Genomic DNA, 21,236 nt, shown 5'->3' on the forward strand with positions numbered 1-21,236 from the left:
CTTCAATCCGTTGGGAGACTCCCTATTCGTTCCGGTGAAGGAGAACTCATGTTGCTACTGCCAAGCTCCACTCTGCTGTTGTGTGCCCGTGCGCCACGAATGCAGGTGGGAAAAAGTCGCGCGAGTAATTTACGTCACGTTATCGGCTTTTTTGATCGGGCGCTTTTGGGGTTCGCCGATCAATCTATTTTTAGCCAATATCGGCCGATCATGATCGGCGTTCGATCAATCGGAGCATCCCTAGTTAAGTGTAAACTATGTGTTGGTGAAAAACTCTTGTCAACTGCAAAAAACACCACATCAAATTTAAAAAAACATCTGCACGCAAAGCACAGCACTGCAGAGTTGGAAGAGAGAGCACCGCCGAATGATACCTGCGCCCCGCCTCAAGCTAAACAACAAAAGCTTGATTTCAGTTCATCATCATCATCATCACGAGCTTAAACAATTAGTTCCACTGAGCTCAACAAATTCAATTGGTTGCTGCTTTTATTGTTGAGGAGATGCAGCCGCTGTCCACTGTGGAGGCGCCCACATTTAGAAATATCATCAGCAAAATCTCTGTGACAGGGAAAAGGCCGGGAGCTGTGCTGCCCGATCGTAAAACCTTTGCAAGCTTTTTGGACAATGAATATATGGAAATGGAGACCGAACTAAAGAAAACTTTTGCTGATTTGGAATATGTTTCAACCACTGCAGATAAGTAAGTATAAGCATAAGTATCATCTTATTGTTCTCTAATAAGTTAATGAAACCGTCTCACAGACCAGCGTTTTGAGAAACTCCTGCTGCGCTACAATAGTTACTTGCAAAATAAAACCCAGATGAAGTAGTGAATTCTTATTAAGATAATACTCTAATATTACATTGACAATACAAATTTTTGCATTGTATTGCAGAAGTGATCTGACTTTGTGCATAAAATAATTTTGTTTTTGAGGACACTTAATTGATGATGTTGTTTGTTCTCAAGTATCATCTTATTGTCCTCTAATAAGTTAATAAAACATTTTAAATGTTTGAGATATGTCTTTTACCCTAATATAACTTATTTCATAATGGCAATTTGCTACACTCCTTATTATTACTACAATGGATGGTGAATTCACTTTTTATAGTCTACCCACACAAAAAGTACAAAAGTTAAAAACACATTACTTTCCATAATCTGTAATGTTTATTGATATTTTATATAGCATGCATAGCTCTGGGATCAGGAAGTTCTCCGAATATAATATTATTCTATATTATTATTCAATATATATGTGTTTTTAAAAGAACATTAAGGTGCTTATATAGACTATTGTTTAATATATTACTGCTTTAAACACTAGTACAATAACTTCTGTCGAAAAAAACACCTGTAAGACCTGAGAGAGATCAAGCCTCAGCCAGGTAAGAAAAAGAAACGCAAAAGTAACGTAACACATTACTTTCCATAAAAAGTAACTAAGTAACGCAATTAGTTACTTTTTGGGGGAGTAACTAAATATTGTAATGCATTACTTTTAAAGTAAAGTCTCTAACTTTCCCCAACACTGCTAAAGACGGACTTTCTTTCAGCGCTTGTCATACCGTATATCACAACTATTCAGTGTTTTTTACCACATCATGTTTATTTTAGGTTTCAGACATTTAAATACATATAATTTATAGAAGAACAATACATTTATAGTTTGTAAAATACACAATAGTGTCTATGGAAGCGGCAATAACAATTCATTCAAATATATTTGCCGAGGTGTTTTATTCATATCACAGTGCAAGTAACTTTTAAATTTACTCTGTTCTTCTCCCAGTTCACCTGCCACTCACTTTCATGTATTTCGTGAGAAACTGATGAATTCAGGTGCTGTAATAAATCCAACAGACAGGAATCTCTGAACTGCGGCCCAAACAAACATCTCACGTTACAGATCAAGATCATTTATAACATTAAAGGTTTTTAAACGACACAACAAACTCTCTTACATGTATTTGAGAATCGGAGTTTGGAAGTTTAAGCAAGTTAGTTAATATTTAGAAAAAAAGTGCTACATCTGTCATACAGCGCTATTTTGGCTGTGGTGAACGTGAATCACGTGCGTGCCAAGCATGACGCATCACCATGGAAACAGGGCGGGCGGGGGGATCGCGATGCAGTCTCAACATAGTGATGTCTGTCAACCATCGCAATAGATGATTGCATCGTCTATCGGCCCAATCCTATTATTTATGAAAAAGATGGAATTAGAAATAAAGGCCTGGCTCTAATAAAAGCCTGCTTCAAATAAAAGCCGGTTACTTTCTGCAGTTCAGGTAAATAAAGGCCCCGGTTTTTATTTGAGGAATTACGGTATATATATTTTTGTTGTTAAAAAAAAATGATGTGCTTATAATGAAAGTGAATGGGGACAGTTTTTGGAGGACATGTCTCAACTGTACACAGTCTACCCTACAAACAAGCCGGACAGCGGGCGAAATAAGCCAGGCCACCGTTTCGCCCGCTGCTCCTGAATTCTACATTTAGCACACACTGTTAGACCTTGCCAGGTTTTTTTTTTACACTAAAATACTGGCAACACTGTTTTAATGGAAAATGGTATGATATTGTCAGAATGTGGCCTTTTTTACAGCAAGGTTAAACGGTGCAGTTATTAACAATAACTTCGGGTGAAAAATGTCGTCGTGTTCCGTCTTTTAAGCTTCTCAACGTGCATGCAGTGTAAATAAAGCAGTTGCATCAATGAAATGATAGTAAAGTTAGTCCACGGCCACACCCCCATGCTAATGGTCCCGCCCACGGCGCAAATTACAAGACGAAAAATAGAAAATCGGTTAGATTTCATTTATTCAAATGTTTGTTTCTGAAGTCACAATTTAGCACAAGTAAAATTAAAAAAGGGGAGAAAAGGGCAACTATCCATTGATAATGTAACTTGAAAAACAAGAACAATTAATGTCTGGTTTAAATTTTTCATTTTTCATTTTTGCATTTGCATTGTATGGTCTGAAAATTTAATTGCGAAGCGTTTCATGGACCGAATTTAATCTGAGAAATGCGAAGCTTATGTTTCTAGAAGTCTCTGCTAAAATGTATGCATTATTTGAGCTGCAAAACTGTTTAATTCAATTTTGTTTTTACATTTTTTAGTGTACTAGGTTTCATGGCTTTGTGTTGTCATGGCAATGACAGTGTTAATTTGGATACATCTTTACACTAAAGTGGCTATTAAGTGGTGATTTTTTGTGACAGCAAAGCTGAATTGTTAGCATCATTGCTCCAGTCTTCAGTGTCACATGATCCTTTCTGAAATAATTTTAATATGTGGATTTGCTACTCAAGAAACATTTCTTATTATTATCAACATTGAAAAGTTGTGCTGATTTATGATTTTGTGGAAATCATGTGCTTTTGTCATGAATTTTTGATGAATAGAAAGGTTTTAATTTAGAATATTCTGTAACATTATACATGTTTTTAATGTCACTTTTAAATAGTTTAATGCTGAATAAAAGTATCAATTTCTTTTTAATAAAAAAATCTTACTGACTCAGACTTTTACAATTTAATTTCTAGGTCGACTTCTGACTGTTTGCTCACCCTACCTTAGACCATTCACCGGTTTTCCACTCGTAACATTTGGAGTGATCCTCACACATCTCCTCCTCTGTGGGACGAGACACGGGATCACAGAGACCCTGAGGATTGGTGCAGGTCACTGTGCGCTTTCTGCTGCCGCGACCACATTCAGAGGAACACTGGGACAAACGAAGACAAGGAGAATTCAGCGAGTCAGTATAACATTAGGAAAATAAGTGAGCAATTGGGTGCAAAGAAGGATGGAGATAAATTAAGACATAAGCAAGAGATGGGAAGAGTGCTGGTCATTAAAACAGACATCCTGTGGAGTCTCGCTAACGCTTCTCTCCACTGACTGAATCCACTCTAATGAAGTTCTTACGATATAAACAACATGAAGATCTGAAATAAAATGCAAAGGCTGAAAAACGACCACAGTGCCCTCCATAGGCCAGGACAAAGCCCCACAGACACAAGCACATTTCAGGTGACCTCAGAAAACATTTAAGTCCAATGGTACAGGATGTGTCTCATAAAAGGGGCTTTACATGTGCTCATTCTACCATCATAAGGAGCCATTCATACAGAATGTGTTTCTGAATTCTATTGCACAGCTTTTCTACTGTTATTCTGAGTAAACATGAGGTAGACGGACATTTTTGACCATTGTGTTCCTGCCTCACATCTTTAGCAGCATTCTAAAAACGTAGCACACAAATGCTGAAAGAAACCAAGGCTAGCAATGAATCTGGGTGATTCCTTTAATGCGAATTGACAGAGACATGTTTCTAACCAGAAATTCCGTCATCTCAGACTAATATTGAAGGACTACAAACATTTTCTCAGTGTTTATAGTTAAAAAATTCTAAACATAAATTCATATAATATTTATACTGACATACTTGATAGAAAAAGGAAGAGCCATTTTAATGTTTTTTTCATTCTCTGTAAAATAATCTGATAAATTATTCATAGCAACATTTACATTACTTCAACTCGTAAAAATAATTTAAGCAATTTCAACTTTCTTTAATTAGTTATATGAGATTTTTGGATTTTATTAAAATTAATTTAAGTTTAAATTACTTGTACAGCCAATTTGATTATACTTCATTTAAAGCAACAACACAACTTAAGTTTGTAGAATTATTTTATGGAAAGTTCTTGTATGCTGTTTTGAAACTTAGAACTTAAAACTGTGCTGAGTTATATTTTTTCTTGGTAATTTGGTGTGTAGTTTTCATACTTTATGCTTTGCCCACCCTGTTTTATAAAGGGCCACCCACATTTCTGAACATTTCACCCACTTAAACATTTCTTTATAAGTGAAAGGGCCTCTTAAAATATGTTTAAACGGTAGATCAAATGTATTTCACAAAAGCAAGAGCACAATCCTGTTGTCCATGACGTGGTATTTAAGCAATTTCTGCTGACTTGAGCTCAAACCTTGGACCATTCGGAGGCCTCCCACACGGTGAGGCAGTGGCGTCCCTCGCAGTGCTGTACGCCAGCTGGTTTGGAGCTTAGACAGTACAGGTCTCTGGTGGGAATGTATGTGCCATTTTGCAGCTGATACACGCAGCCAACTTCCCTCTGCTGTAAGCCTTTACCGCAGGTTACTGAACACTGCGTCCAAGCGCCAGTGACCCACCTGAGAGGGACAGAAAAGGTAGAGAACACACTGATACACTGTCACTGATACAAGTTCTTAAAGTCAATGTGTGAAGCCATTTGCAACCCTGTACAACCCTTCACATATTACTTCTGTAATGTGACGAATAATACCACCCACACCATATGCTACAATTGACCAAATCCTTTAATCAGGAAACATAATAAAATATAGATGTTTTAAGCATCAGTTTGCAGTATGACTGAATATAACAGATGATTATCTTTATTGTCACATAAGTGGTCATGAAATGAACTTGTAATTTATGTGCAGAAAATCGCAACAGATGAAAAAGAGAATAAAAACAGAGCTGTCTTTATAAACTGCTTAAACGACACGATGAAAGATGACAGCGAGACATCTGGAAACCTAAAGAAAGCTGTTCTGTCCAACACTCAATTAGATCTCATTCTTACAAGCACCAAAACCAATTTTACAGTTATAGACAGAAAAAGAGGTGTGCAATTACTTTTCTAAGTGACACTTACATCTGGTGGACAATAAAAAAAGGAGTGGGGAAAAAACACATTGACCACATGTGCCATATCTAGAGGTCAGAATGGGCCAATAAGCATCCACCTAGCAACCACTGAGAATTTATTTTTGTAAATTTTCCTCAGAAGATGCAAAAAATCCAGCTGACAGCTTTTTATTAGGGCTGGGCAAGTTAACGCGTTAATTATTGCGTTAACGCATTTATTAATTAATGCCGACAATTTTTTTATTGTACGTTGACGCAGTTTTTTTTTTATTATTATTTTGAAAGTCCGTTGCTCACTGGCTCTGAATACGCATAGGCCTACAGTCAAACCATCATCACAGGAGGGGTGGGATGTTGGTCAGCCAGCAAATAACCCACCCAAACAAGCAGTGGAGTTAAAGGGTTGCGCTCCGCGAGTGAATTACAGGAGCTCTATGGATAGTACCTATAAAACCTATAGATAATAACTCTTTAGATTCTGGAAACTCACTAACAGCGAGCCGAGGATCAGTCTCTCTTCTAATGATTTGTGCTGCGCGTCCTTTATAAAAAGTTATAGACAATTCAACTTCGGCAACGAGCGGGCGCGGGCCATGCGTATAAAGTATAAATTGTTTTTTTACTCTGTTTAATGTAATCTTACGTGGGAAACCATGGCATGACCAAACCTAAGCTACTATAAGTAACGTTGGTCGACTTATATCTGTAGTAGTGATCGTGACCTCTGACTACTACATAGACTGTTTCTGCTGCTCCCTGATAAAAGATACCTGTTGATACCTGTTCAGAAAAAAAAGAAAAGAAAACTGGACTAGTTTTAGCAAACTAGATAAAAGGTAATGCCCTGGCAGTGGCAAATAGCTTTGTTTAAATATTTGATTTGATTACATTAATGTTTAAGTTGAGATTTGAGATTACTGTGTAAAGGGAATACTGCTGGTATAAAAGCACCTTATTTGTTTAAATTAATTGCACTTTTGTGTATATATAGCAGTACATTTAAATCAAAAGTGCGCAATACACTACTTTAGCAGTCATTATTCAATTTTGCGCATAACAATGCGATTAATCGCAAGAAAATCATGCGATTAACCGCGATTAAAAAATGTAATCGTTGCCCAGCACTACTTTTTATATATTTTTACATGATTTAAATAATGAATTAAGATCCATTTACATTAAGAGCGATAACTATAACCATAACCCATTACTCGCAGTCCACAACAAAACTGTAACAATAGCGGCATAGAGGAACAATATTGTTGGAATCACTTTTTTTTCAAGCTCATAAACAATAAAAATATTGAAATTTATATCCTGAAGCACGAGCTTAGAATAAACATAACATTATCGTCCGTTGGTGTGGATGCTTTTATAGTTATATTGGTAATTCTTGGTGTGAACAGGCCTGTACTGTTAGATCAAGAAACATTTACAAATTAAGTTATAATTTAAAAGATTCAATTGCATCAAAAGAAAAGGTCAAACTTTGAATAAACTGTCCAGCGCGAGAGAGAGAGAGAGAGAGAGAGAGAGAGAGAGAGAGAGAGAGAGAGAGAGAGAGAGAGAGAGAGAGAGAGAATTGATTCTTGAGTTTAATGAGGATACGTATTCCCGGGACAAATGTACATCATTTGAAAAGCAGTACAGCTAATTGCCAAGAATCATTTCTCTGATGCATGTTCTTCCTCAAGGATCATTACTCAAGTTTTGTTACGGCTTTCATCTGTATAGAGATGACGGCAACAGAATAGGTGTCATATTATGTTTGGATGTTTTTTGTCCTGTGTGGATTTGTTGGGAACATTATCCACAATTTGTTTGTTGAATCCAGAAAAAGAGAGGAGACCCACACTCTGCTCCAAAACTCAGGCTCTTGTTTTGTGTAAGCTGACAGCACAAAAATGCACAGTTCACACACACACACACACACACACACACACACACACACACACACACACACACACACACACACACACACACACACACACACACACACACACACACACACACACACACACACACACACACACACACACACACACACACACAAGGGCTGCAACAACTAATCGATAAAATCGATTATAATCGATTATGAAAATCGTTGTCAACGAATGTCATTATCGATTAGTTGGTCTGCTTACGTCACGGGGAGCGTTTACTGGTACGCACACACACGCAAGGTCTCTCTCCCTCAGGCGCTCTGCCGAGCGCGCGCGCTACACGGTTTGGAGCAGTTATGTCTCTTCTGTCTCGCATGCGCGCTCTTGCTTGCGCGCTCTAGATTTCGGGAGTTTGAACTAATTCGCGGGCATCAGGGAGCCGCAATCAATATGCGGGAGACTCCCGGGACTTCCGGGATGTCTGTATTTTGTCTCGAGCATCAGGTTGTGCAATGAGTTCCTTCGCAACGTAAGTGATGGATTAAAATAGCGCTACCGCAGAAATAGGTTAAATTAAAACGGTGTTTACAAAGTGAAGCATTAAATACAAAGGCAGTTAATAACAGCAGCAGTAAAATATTGTTTTTTAGTCACTGTACTCAGTGGTTTTCAGCGAATGCTTGTGCACTAATGCATAATTTCTCCTGTCCTTTACTCAAGCCTGTTAGCTTGCTGGGTAACGTTACCTCCATTCCGTTCTCTTTTTATAGCATTTGTCTACTAAGTTTTAATTGTTTTTCAAACGCGATCTACTTCGGCTCTACATTCACACAATTGTTTTCAGTCTTTCTATATTTATTTAATCAATTTATCCTTATATTATATTCTTTTATATATTATATATATAATATATATTATATTCTTTATCCTTATACTCCTTATATATAATTAATTTTAAATAAAAATTAAATGAATTATATATTTTAGATGTTTTTAGTTTGTTTTTAGTTCAGATATTCACATCTGAACAACATGTCTGTGTAAATTTGTTTTAACAAAAATTGTGTTAAAACATAATATGTTAGATATCATTTTTTTAACAATAATCATGTTTGTCAACTTGCCATCAGCAATTATCATTAAAAACAATGCAAATATTGATATTAGTAAAACTCAATGTGTGGCTTTTGCACTTTTTAAAGTACACTTTTACGCATAAATACCCTGATTTACGGTTTTATTTAGTTGTAATAACAAAAAAATCTAATTTAATTTCTATCCGATTAATCGATTAATCGAAAAAATAATCGTCCGATTAATCGATTATCAAAATAATCGTTAGTTGCAGCCCTAACACACACACACACACACACACACACACACACACACACACACACACACACACACACACACACACACACACACACACACACACACACACACACACACACAAACACACAAACACACAAACACACACACACACACACACACACACACCAGCTAAAATGCTCTATTTTGGTGTAGCTGGTACCTGTATTGGCAGGGGTGGATGTTGCAGGAGCGGATTTGAGGTGAAGGTCTGTTCTGCACCTGACAGTAGCTGTCGTTTACTTGAGTCATGGTCTTGTTAACGATTTTCATGCACGACACCACAGTCCTTCGCTCTCCTGAAACAAAACATTTTCTTAGACATAAATTAAAAGAAAAAAAAGGCACTCAGGGTTTGCAATACAATTGTAAATTAATTTGAGTACTTATTATGCATGTCTTGAAAATTAAAGAAATTTGATACAAGAGGCAATGTGTCAGTCATGCCTTGATCACGGTAAATATAATAAAAACATCAATTATTTTTACCAATAACTCTCACTGTAAATAGCTAATGTACCCACACTTACGACTGTACGTTCTACATTAATGCAACATTCAATTATAGTTCTAATAAAACACCAATGCTTAATAAATGGCAGACATTTGGCAGACACTTTTATCCAAAGTGACTTACATTGCACTGAAGATAAATGTGTTTTTTAGTTCATGCATTCCCTAAGAATCGAACCCATGATCTTAGCTTTACTGGTGTCATGCTCTACTGTTTGAACTACAGGAATGTGATTGTCACGATTGATTTAATCCAAAAGACAAGAATGATGCATGATGCAGAATGAACGTTAGATACTTTTAATAAACACAAAGAATAACCAAACACATTACACATTAACATTGACGACACCAAACCATGAACAGAAATAACTGAAGGCTTAAATACACAGAACGGATGATCAACGGAACAAGAAACAGGTGCAGAACTCAATCAGAAACCATGACAACAAACTACGAACAAGAACTCAGGCAAAACGATGCAAACTAAACTAAACTAAACAGAACATGACAATGAAACAATGATGGTTATCTATTTTATATAATATATATTTTACTATCTATAACTAATAACTTAATAAATAAAAAAATTAAAAATAATGCTTAATAAACTATTACAATTAAAAATAACAATAAAATAAATAGTATGCACTAATAATATTTTTTTAATAATATTATACACTGTACACTAGATCACATTCTAAATTAATACTCCATCCAATCAGATTTTAGAGCCAGAACTGTCTATAGCAGTTGATTTAGATGTCATAAGCAACTGCTCAAACTTTCCTAAAAAAAAAAAAAAAAAAAGCATGGTTATATATTAATAATTGTCTTTATGGCCGCTTTAAGACGCCTGCATGAGTTTACAAACAATTCACTAAGGATGCTAATGTTTGGATTGCGTCGAGGGCTCTGGCAAGCACTGCAGTAACTCTGTACTGGGGGGGTTTTAACCGCAACAGGAGAAACAGTGTTTTCTCTGGCACGTGTGAGCGCCTTCATACCATCTGATCCTGTCTGGTCCACTTTGACCTCGCAACCAGCCATGTCTGATTTCAGGTATTTGCAGAACATAACCTTTCTAATTAGAGATAACAATTCAAGGTTATTACTAGTGGTCATCTATGGAGTCTGGGGTGTTTGGTCAAGACCAAATGAGCAGCTGGGGGAAGCACCAACTCGGCACTGAATTTACTTGGGACCTTTAATTTGCTGTGAATTCTTAATGTTGTTGTTGCTTCAGAGGGTGGCGGAATGCCAGACTGTAGGATTAGCCATGTCATTAATTTTGTGTTGTTCTACATTTGCCAAGAAAAACCACGAGCAGTCAGAAACAGAGATTAATTCCTCAGAGCAGCAAGCGGAGAAGGGCAGCCTAAGAGAAAGAGAGACTAGTTCTGTTCAAAAAAGTGTGCTGCCTAGTACATAGTCAGCATTTTAGGCATCATATGGGTGTCCCAGATGCAAAGCCTTTTCCTGTTGTAAGGCAGCATCACATGTCATGTATCGTTCATGGATAAATCAATCCTACAATGCACTGCAATGAGCTCACTGGAAAAAAAGTCACTGTAGAATGTCTTATGAATGTCTAATGAACAATCCTGATATAAAAATCTAATTACAAACTAACAATTTTTATTCTTATTATAGAATCATGATTGATGGAAGCTTAAGCTTAGCAACATGCCAACCAAACTCTACTGAAAGATAGAGTCGAGTGGAATATTGACTACAAATATACTTACATTATACCATTCAAAAGTTTGGAGTCGATAAGATTTTTTTTATTCACATTTTTATAAAGCTAGAATGCATGAAATTGGTCAAAAAGTGACAGTTGTCACGTTTTGAGTTTGATCATGTTTGGTTTTGATCTCCTTTTCTGTTCCGTTCATGTCTGAACAATCATGTTCAACAATCGCGATCGGACTGTAGCAAACGAGCCCAGTGTGAAAGCACCCATAGTCTCCTACCTAGGTTACAAATTGTTTGATTTAGTTGTCACAGGTGTTTCAAATTTCTTTGAAGGGATTGTTCTGTCTATTTAAGCCCTGTGTGTCATTCAGGTCTATGTTTTAAGTTGTTTGTTCTGTTCCTGCTCTTATTCCTATTCCAGAGATTCTGTTTTGTGAAGATTTGAGTTTATTTCTTAACAAAGACTGCTGCACATAGATTCTGTTTAGTCTCTTCAGGAACCAATGCTGACAACAGTAAAGCCATTAATGTTACAAAAGATTTCCATTTCAAACAAATGCTGATCTTTTGAACTTTGTAGTCATCAAAGAATTCTGAAAAACGTATTACAGTTTCAACAAAAATATTAAGCAGCACAACTGTTTTCAATAATAAGAAATTATTCTTGTGCAGAAAATCAGCATATTAGAATGATTTCTGTAGGATCATGTGACACTGAAGACTAGAGCAGTGATGTTTAAAATTCAGCTTTACGTCACAGAAATAAATTACATTTTAAAATATATTCAAATAGAAATAACTTCTTTCAAAAACAGTACAGTTGGTTAAAAAACCAACCCCAAACTTTTGAGCATTAGTGTACATTTCATTTAATACAAAAAAAAAGATAAAATCTAATTAAAAATGTACTGTTTTACATAGTGTGCTATATATATGTAGGGTATGGACCAATCAGACACACACTAATTATTCATTATATACAAAGGTTTATAAACTCCAAAACTAACAGCCCAAATGAACGAACACAAGGGCAGAAACAGTGTCATGTTACGGGCTGATAAGGAGATTTTACGACCTCCGAGGAATGTGGCCACATGCACAAGAGAGAGACAATGGGGAAGACAGAAACCCTCTTTAAAACAGACTTTGCTGCATTAATCATAGACTAACTGATCTATAAATGAACATGCATAAAACTGTGAAAGAAACAGTGTAAATGGTTTACTGTCTCGTGTACTATTATGTATATATTATGATATGTACCTTGGTATACAACCAACTAACGATCAATGTAACCTCACCTGTATCATGCCTCCTACCTAATTAATCCTCATTTAATGACTCACACTTTGATGTACATCACCTTCTTCTAGAATGCAGTGTGGATGCGTTATATCTATCTGAGCATTAATGAAGGTATAACTATGCTTGGGACAAAGACTCGTAAATTAACTAGAGCAACCGTCCCACTCGGACATTTCACCTTGCTTATTGGTCCAGTCAACCCTTAGGGGTTGGATCTTTCTCAGGCTTTATTAGAGACAGTCCACATGTGACCTCGCTCTCTTAGTTCTTTCATCCAGCTGCAACACTGTTTCTGGTGATACTTGGGAACCCCCTCCACGGGGGCCCCAGGGCCCAGCAGGCCTCGATCCAACCAGATATGGGCTCAGGCAGGAGAGAGAAGACTCTCTCACAAAGAACCAAGGACAATCTCAGGAGTTTTGGAACAAAGACTCCAACCAACAACGAATCCAATCACCCACTCTTCCGACTTCCTCACTTCTCCTGGGTGCTCGGCGTGGCCTCAACAGGGCCCCAGGCCTTGACCAAACCAGCCATGTGTTCCTGGAGAAAGAGAACTCTCAACCAACTTCCACTTGACACTGCCGGAACCATCAACGACTTCAATTTTCAACAACTTCAAGAATTGTTCCCACTACAAATGCAAGTATTCAATTCAATGAAATGTGAAAATGAAATTCTGATGGTTCTTCTCATAGTCCCTCTTCCGGTTTCCAATTTCATCCTATCACTAACCTATTTCTGTATTTCTGTATATATGTTTGTTTAGTTTATTTATGTTTAGGATTTAGTTAATAAAACGTATGCACTTTATGTATTTGGTTCTGATTTGCTTGCAATACGAAGTCCCTTTACGGTTTTTGATCTTGCTTCATGTTCAAAACGCTGTACATATTAAAAAATAATTATTCTTCTGTGGCCAGGGAAGATACCCTTTTCTTAGAATCAATTAATAATCAAATGAGTTTGTTGGACGAACTGATTAATTGATTGTAATATTAATTTAGCCATGTCAAGTTAATACAATTAACTGACCCAAATATTCATAATTAATCATAAGTTATTATTGATTATTAATATTTCATAAGGATAAATTCCGTACTTATATTTATAGCACAGTCAGCAACATGCCGGATTTGAGGAACCCTGCTTTATACAAAGCTTGAATAGAACTTCATACTTAAAAGAGCTTATGACTAAACTTCATAACCCCAGTGGATCATTAAACTGATCCACAAAACCTCATACAAAACCTCCACCCGCCTCCATTTAGAATGAAGTGCTGCACACATTTTGGAAACGGTCTCTGGTTCTTTGCAGTCCAAGGGCAAATAAAGAACTGGTTGTTTGAATGAGTACAGTGTTTTCTTTACTAAAAAAACACAACGTTTGTAAAGGGTAGTGTTTTATGTATTCGAGTAGAAAAGAGAGTCTTAGTCTGGTATTTGCCATAGCCAATACAGCCTGTGAATAGCACTTTTTGGCCAAATGTAAACGACAGGAAAAACTGAACGGCTACATAGCTACAATAAACATTGTAACCTGTAAGTTGATGAAAACATGATGCAGTGCACTAAATGCCTCAGCCACATTCTAATGTCTGACAAATCGCTGACATTCACTGGTGATAAAACTTCATTTGAGCTTGGTTTTGGTCAATTGTTAATAATAATATAATGACACCTGCAAGTGTGTGACCATACATAAAGCTACAATACTAACTTTGACAACCACTTTACCTCCAAAAATCAGAGGGGGCTCATTAGTTTGAATGGGCATGACACTTCTAGTCTCACTCCTACAGCCCCTTAACAACGGTTTCCAGGGCAACACACTTTCACCCCAAGTAAAGACGACATCTAGTTATCAGTTATGAAGAGAGTTTTACCTCCTATTATTAAGGAACGATGTTGACCACAAAGCAACAAATATTTCATAAACCTGTCTAGAAGTTTCCAAAAACAGGCACAGCAAATCTCATCAACTTTTTGATTACGCGTATTGCGTAAGTTTAGCTTACGCTACGGGAACACTTTGTCAACGCCGTGCGCGCCAAGCATCCACATGAGACCCCGAGCTTTCAGGGGAACCCCATAAGTGGAAAAAATAAGGTGGCCAGCCACGCAGGCCATCACTTGTACATAAGCACACATAGGGAATACAGAGCAGCGCGCCGGTCTGTATAGGCACATGGCACATACCCTACTTAGTGCAGCTCAACCAGGAGAGCTGAGTCATGTGAGAGTGATCTGAGCAGGAGAGCAGGAGATCTGAGCAGATGCTGGGAGAGCTGACAACGAAATAACTTGCGCTCTGAATGGAGTGCCCATCACTTTAGGGACATAGCCATGTCTAGGTCTGAGGATGACTTTAGAGTCATTCGGTCCGAACTCAAGACACGACGCGCTGACAGACAGCACATGCATGTCCCCTACACGTTTTACTGACGACAGTGCAATCAGAAAGAGGGTTTTCAGTGATAGATATTTCAACCCCACGGTGTCTAGTGGTTCAAATGGAAAAGCTTTCAGGGCCTCGAGGACCAATGAAAGATCCCACATGGGAACCGACGGGGGGTGCGGCGGATTCATCCTTCTAGCTCCTCTAAGGAAGCGGATGGCCAACTCGTGTCTTCCCAATGACTGGCCGTGCGTCGATTCTGCAAACGCTGCCACGGCCGCCACGTATACATTGAGCGTGGATGGGGACCTTCCCTTATCCAACAGCTCTTGTAGGAAGGTGAGCAGATGCGCCACCCCGCATGTCCGCGGGTCCAGACCTCTGTCGGTGCACCATCCAGAGAAAACCGACCATTTAGACGTGTAGAGCCTTCTCGTGGAAGGGGCTCTAGACTGCGTGATCGTGTTCATCACTCCTTCTGGCAGGGCAACGAGTACCCGTTGATCAACCATGCATGCAGAGACCAGCGCTCTGGATTGGGATGCCAGATCGTGCCGCGAGCCTGAGAGAGGAGATCTGCCCTCACCGGATTCGGCCACGGAGCTGTATGTGACAGCCCTGCTAGTTCCGGGAACCAAATCTGATTCTCCCAACGCGGGGCTATGAGGAGCACCGAGTGGCGCGTTTCCCTGATTCTCTTGATCACCTGTGGCAACAGAGAGACCGGAGGGAAAGCATATAGCGGGAGGCTGGGCCAAACCTGGGCCAGCGCGTCCTCGTCCTTCGAACAGACCGTCGGGCATTGAGCGTTGTCTTTTGACACAAATAGGTCGACTTCCGCTCTGCCGAATAGGCGCCACAGTTTCTGGACCGTTTGGGGTGCAGGGACCATTCCCCTGGGGGAACATTGTCCCTGGACAGTTTGTCTGGGCCGTCGTTCAAATGGCCAGGCACATGCGCCGCCCTCAGTGAGCGCAGGTGCATCTGAGACCAAATAAGGAGGCGTTCCGTCAGATTGCAGAGATTTCTGGATCTGACACCGCCCTGACGGTTTACATAGGATACCACAGACATGTTGTCCGAGCGGACAAGAACATGATGGTCCTGTATGAACGGGAGGAAGCACTTCAGCGCGTTCTCGACCGCTATCATTTCCAGACAGTTTATGTGAAAACCCTTCTCCTGGTCTGACCACTGGCCAAAGGCCGGTCTGCCCTCGAACAGTGCGCCCCAACCCGAGTTGGACGCGTCTGTCGAGATGACTTTACGATAAGAGATGGTTCCCATCATTACTCCCTGCTGGTACCAGTCGGCCACTAACCAGGGCTGCAGAGCTGCTATGCAGGCCTGAGTCACTCTGATTTTCTGGCCGCCAGACATCCGGCGGGACACGCGAGCATTCAACCAGCGTTGGAGCGGGCGCATGCGCAGTAGGCCCAGCTGGAGCACCGCTGCAGCTGATGCCATATAGCCCAACATCCTTTTAAATGTTTTCAAAGGGAGAAAGCTGCCCTTCTGGAAAGATGCGGCTAGGTGGTGAACACGGCGCGCGCGCTGTGTCGATAAACGAGCCGTCATGGTCACCGAGTCCAGTGCTATTCCTAAAAAGAAATTGACTGGCTGGGCAGTAATGAGCTCTTGGTCAAGTTGACCGTGAGACCCAAGCTTTCCAGATGACTGAGAAGCACTGTTCTGTGAGATAGCAGTTCTGTCTCTGACTGTGCCAATATCAGCCAATCGTCCAGATAGTTCATTATTCGCAGCCCCTGACTTCTCAGGGGGGCGAGCGGCGCGTCCATGCACTTTGTAAATGTACAGGGTGCCAGGGACAGGCCGAACGGCAGGACGGTGTAATGATATACCTGACCATCGAAGGCGAATCTCAAAAATTGCCTGTGACGGGGTACTATCTGAATCTGAAAATAGGCATCCTTCAGATCTAGAGAAATAAACCAGTCCCTCGGGCGAACGTGCGCGAGGATTTTCCTGGTCGTAAGCATTTTGAACGGTCTTTTCGCAAGCACTTAGTTCAAATGTCTCAGATCTAGGATAGGTCTGAAGGCTCCGTCCTTCTTGGGTACGAGAAAATATCGGCTGTAAAAGCCTTACTCGCTCAGAGAAGGCGGTACCTTTTCTATAGCCCCTTTGCACAGCAGCTTTGCTATTTCTGCGTGAAGTAGGTGTGCTACTTCCGCATTCACTATCGTCGCGGTCCGGGCTTGAAAGCGCGGGGGACAGCGAATGAATTGAAGTGTATAGCCCTGCTTTATTGTGCTCAACACCCATTCTGAAATCCCTGGGATAGTTTCCCACGCAGCTATGTGAGCCGCTAGGGGGCGAATGGCCTCCGGGTTCAGACCGCCGCCATTTGCGGGCTTGTGAAACTGAACCGGAGCCGAAAGCGCGGTGCGCGCGCTCTTGGTTCTGGGCAATGGCTGCTCGCTGAAAAGCCGAAACCGGCTGATTTATGTGAGATGTCCCAATCATAAGGGATGGGGAACAGTCTTTTGTCTTTTTTTTTTTTTTTTTTTGACGCGCGAGCAGCGCTCCGGGCGGGAAAGCTTCCTGTAAGCGTGAGCGCGTGTGCGCGGGCACGAGACTTACAAGTGTATTTGATGCCCCGATCATAATGGATGGGGAGCGTTTTATTAATGCCCTGCGTTTTGTGATAACACTTAAAACGCGCGGGCGGAGCCCGGGGGGAGGTTTGTGTTAGCAAGCGTGAACGCACTCTGGCGGGCACGAGACTTACATCCATAACCTGCTTTCTTTTGTGAAGCTGACCCGGAGCCGAAAGCGCGGCGCGCGCGCTCTCGGTTCTGGGCAATGGCTGCTCGCTGAAAGCCGAGACCGGCTGATTTATGTGAGATGTCCCAATCATAAGGGATGGGGAACATTCTCTTTTCACTCTTTGACGCGCGAGCAGCGCTCCGGGCGGAAAAGCTTCCTGTAAGCGTGAGGGCGGGCACTAGACTTACAAGTGTATTTGACGCCCCGACCATAATGGATGGGGAGCGTTTTATTAATGCCTTGCGTTTTGTGATAACACTTAAACGCGCGGGCGGAGCCCGGGGGGAGGTTTGTGTTAGCAAGCGTGAACGCACTCTGGCGGGCACGAGACTTACATTCATAACCTGCTTTCTTGATCGTGTAACAGAGCGGGCAGATAGTGGGCACAGACTTGTGGACACATTTCTTACATTCAACACTCGAGCGGCTTTTCTGCGCTTCATGAGAGTGTGCTCTGCGAGGTTCGGAGTGCTTATGTGTAGTGGTGAACACTGGGGCGTGGGCACTTTCATTACACTTACAACACCGACGGCATGAGCCGGACCAGACATTAAATACTCTTTTTGAGATTTTTCTGGGTCGCCGTGAAAACGGCGTTTGTGTGCAGGCGAGAGGGTAAACAAACCGGCTCGTTGGCTGCTAATTGAACCACTGCAGTAGCCTGTTTGAAGGGGACTGACAGGGAATAAACTTAAACACGCTTGTCTTTTCGGAGGCGATGTGTCTGTTAGTAAGTTAAGCGTGAGCGCTCGTGAGCGGGCACGTAACTTACATTCTTAATCTGACATTATACTCACATGAGATTTCTCTGGGTCGCCGCGAGAACGACGGATGTGTGCAGGCGAGCGGGTTGCATTACCGGCTCATTGGCTGCCAAATACACCATTGCAGTAGCCTTATCTAAGGGGACTGACATGGCGAGACATTTCGACGGCGGCGCGCAAGCCCGTCCGGGTCATGCAGAGAGCTCGAGAGGGCTCTGCATGACGCGCGAACGGGGACGCGAGGGCGGGGTAGCTCTCTTGTAACGTAAAGAGAGCTAGCCGCGTGCTCGGTGGTCGAGCAAAACTGGAACAGTGTTTGTACGAGGGCGCGCGCACGAGTAGTGGGCACGGGACCTACATGTAACACAGATGATGCCCGTCCGGGTCATGCAGAGAGCTCGAGAGGGCTCTGCATGACGCGCGAACGGGGACACGAGAGCGGGGTAGCTCTCTTGTAACGTAAAGAGAGCTAGCCGCGTGCTCGTACGTGTCCCTCGGCCTCATTCTCAGATGCGACGGCAGTGAGGCTCGTGAGAGGCAGCTGCGCGTCGGTGAGGAGAGGCGGGGGGTGTTGAAGGCTTCGAGTCGAGCCCGCAGGGTCGACAGCGGAAGCGCTTCACAGCCGGAAGTGCGAGGCATCTTAAAAAAGACACTCGCTGCTCTTTTAGAATAGTTTTAGAATAGGTTTTAGCAAGGTAAAGGATACGTCGCCGGATAGCGTAGCTCGCACGGATGGCTGAAGGTGACGAAGACGGCCGGCTTCCTCAGCGCTCTCCTAAGCTGGCTGTCCGCTGTTCGACGGCGGCGGTGGCTTCTCTCAGATCCAGCGATGCGAAGAGCTCGCTGAAGAGACGAAAAATCAGGGAAGTCAGCCTACAGCCCCTAGTGTTATACGCTAAGCCACGCCCATTCTGGCGGGCTGTGACGCTATGAAGGCGCGAGCGCCCTTCATTGGGCGTGACGTCACGCCGGGCTCACTGGTAGGCTGCAGCAGTTGCCCGCAGGGCAGCCAATGAACACGCGAGATGGCCTGCTCTAGGTCTGCTAGCTGCTGCACTGCGTTGACAAGGAATACAAAATTAAGGATAATTTTTTGGCTTCAGTATCTCGAGAAGATGAATCTTTCCCGTAGCGTAAGCTAAACTTACGCAATACGAGAGAACCTCTCGTAAGAGAACCTAAAGCTTTTCTATTCATCACCGAGAACGAAATGCCCTTAAAAACCCCAAAGCAGCACACATTTTTTAACAAGTAAAACAAAATTTTTTGTTTTTAGAAACAGATTATCTCATCTGTTATTGTGTGCAAATATAAATGCTGATGCAACACATCTCGCAGACGATGACACTTCTCGTTCAGCCCTTAGTAAGTAATAACCACATAAAAGAAACAAGCAGATCTGGGAGCCATTGGAGCCATTTTAGATGAGACTGCATGTCGGTCTGTTGTAGATAAATGTTCGTCTGCTATCAGTTTTGTGAATATAACCAACAAAACTGTCACGCTCATACAGGCTTAGAAAAGGAGACAGGCTTCAGTGTCGGGTTGTTTTAAGCGTACAGAAGACACGTTTAGTCCAAAGTGAATAACACTTCCACCTCATGTGACAACTTACACTGACAACGTCTCTACAATGACTCTTTCTGCAAGTTTCATTCCTTTGCGAGTCAATTAGCACTGATATAATTAGTCTGAGATCTCCCTCATTCTCTCTTTATAGCAGTAATTATTATTTTTGGGGCTTTAACCTGCTAGATATAATCTCACAGCTGTGCTGACCATAACAGTCACACGGTATCGCAGAAAGACAGCTGGGCAGCAGGCGTGTACGTTAACAGCTTAAGGCCAGGTCTGAAATGGAATTTAATGAAACCTTTAAGAGAATTGGAAACTTTCCTGATCAGCTTCTAATACTCACGAGAATAACTGCAAAGAGTAATAAGAAATGAACCCCCCAGAGGGATTGTGGGTAACAGCCGGCACTGACCTCCTCCACAGTGCACGCTGCAGTCCTCCCAGCTGCTGTGAGTCCACAGATGCATGTGCTCTGGCTCCTTTACCAAATTGCTGCTGTTCTCCTGTGAATGGTTCAGGGCCACCGTGTATTCATAGTGGATCCCGTACGTTTGATCGTGGAACAGCAGAACCTGGGAGAAAAATTAGATGAAGAGCATACAGGCTGTTTAAGTTCAGTTTGGTCCAAGATAATACTTTTAATCAGCTAAGAGGCTTTAAGTTGATGAAAAGTGATTGTAAATACATTTATAATGTTACAAAAGGTTTCCATTTCAAATCAATGCTGTTGAACTTTCTATTCATCAAAGAAATCTGAAAAACAAAATGTATCAGTTACCATAAAGAATTAGACAGCAAAACGTCTTCAGCAGCAAATCAGCATATTAGAATGACTTTTGAAGTATCATGTGACTGAGACTAGAGTAATGATGCTGAAAATTCAGCTTTGCATCACAGGAATTTTAACCCTAAAACGGTTTTTGTATTCTGGGGGATACAAAACTTTTGAGAAGCTGTGGGGAGAGGTAGTGAAGGGGTAGGTCTCATTTCTTTGTTTCATGTTGAAAGGATGTGTGTTGTGAATATTTAGATCTGGTGACTTTGCATTGCACTGATTGCACATTAGAGCTTAGATTCTCTGCCCGAGCCCGACCCGACCTGACCCGCTGGCCGGGCCGGCCGATATTTCCCGCCACTATGCTCGGGTCGGGCCCTTGATCAATTAGTCACGTGTCACGCGCAGCGTCTCCTCCACTCACACACTGTGCTGTATTGTGCAGCTTAA

At 41.3% G+C, this 21,236-nt stretch overlaps 1 protein-coding gene across 4 annotated transcripts in view; it reads right to left on the reverse strand.

Annotated features, from left to right (window-relative positions):
* Positions 1–21,236, reverse strand: part of adamts17 (ADAM metallopeptidase with thrombospondin type 1 motif, 17) — a 196,612-nt gene that overhangs the window by 31,908 nt on the left and 143,468 nt on the right. For 3 of the 4 annotated variants that reach the window (XM_077227986.1, XM_077227985.1, XM_077227987.1), the window contains 4 exons: positions 20,424–20,583; positions 9,130–9,265; positions 5,009–5,213; positions 3,589–3,741 (listed from right to left, as the gene is read on the reverse strand). In XM_077227986.1, the coding sequence (XP_077084101.1) occupies positions 3,589–3,741; positions 5,009–5,213; positions 9,130–9,265; positions 20,424–20,583 (654 nt within the window). Of the gene's footprint in view, positions 1–3,588; positions 3,742–4,996; positions 5,214–9,129; positions 9,266–20,423; positions 20,584–21,236 lie in introns of those variants that run through there. The other variant, XM_077227989.1, reaches the window with a different exon arrangement.

Source organism: Siphateles boraxobius, unplaced genomic scaffold (genome assembly GCF_051911475.1).
Source record: "Siphateles boraxobius isolate OS27281-9 unplaced genomic scaffold, OSU_SipBor_1 130, whole genome shotgun sequence".
NCBI classification, from domain to species: Eukaryota; Metazoa; Chordata; class Actinopteri; order Cypriniformes; family Leuciscidae; genus Siphateles; species Siphateles boraxobius.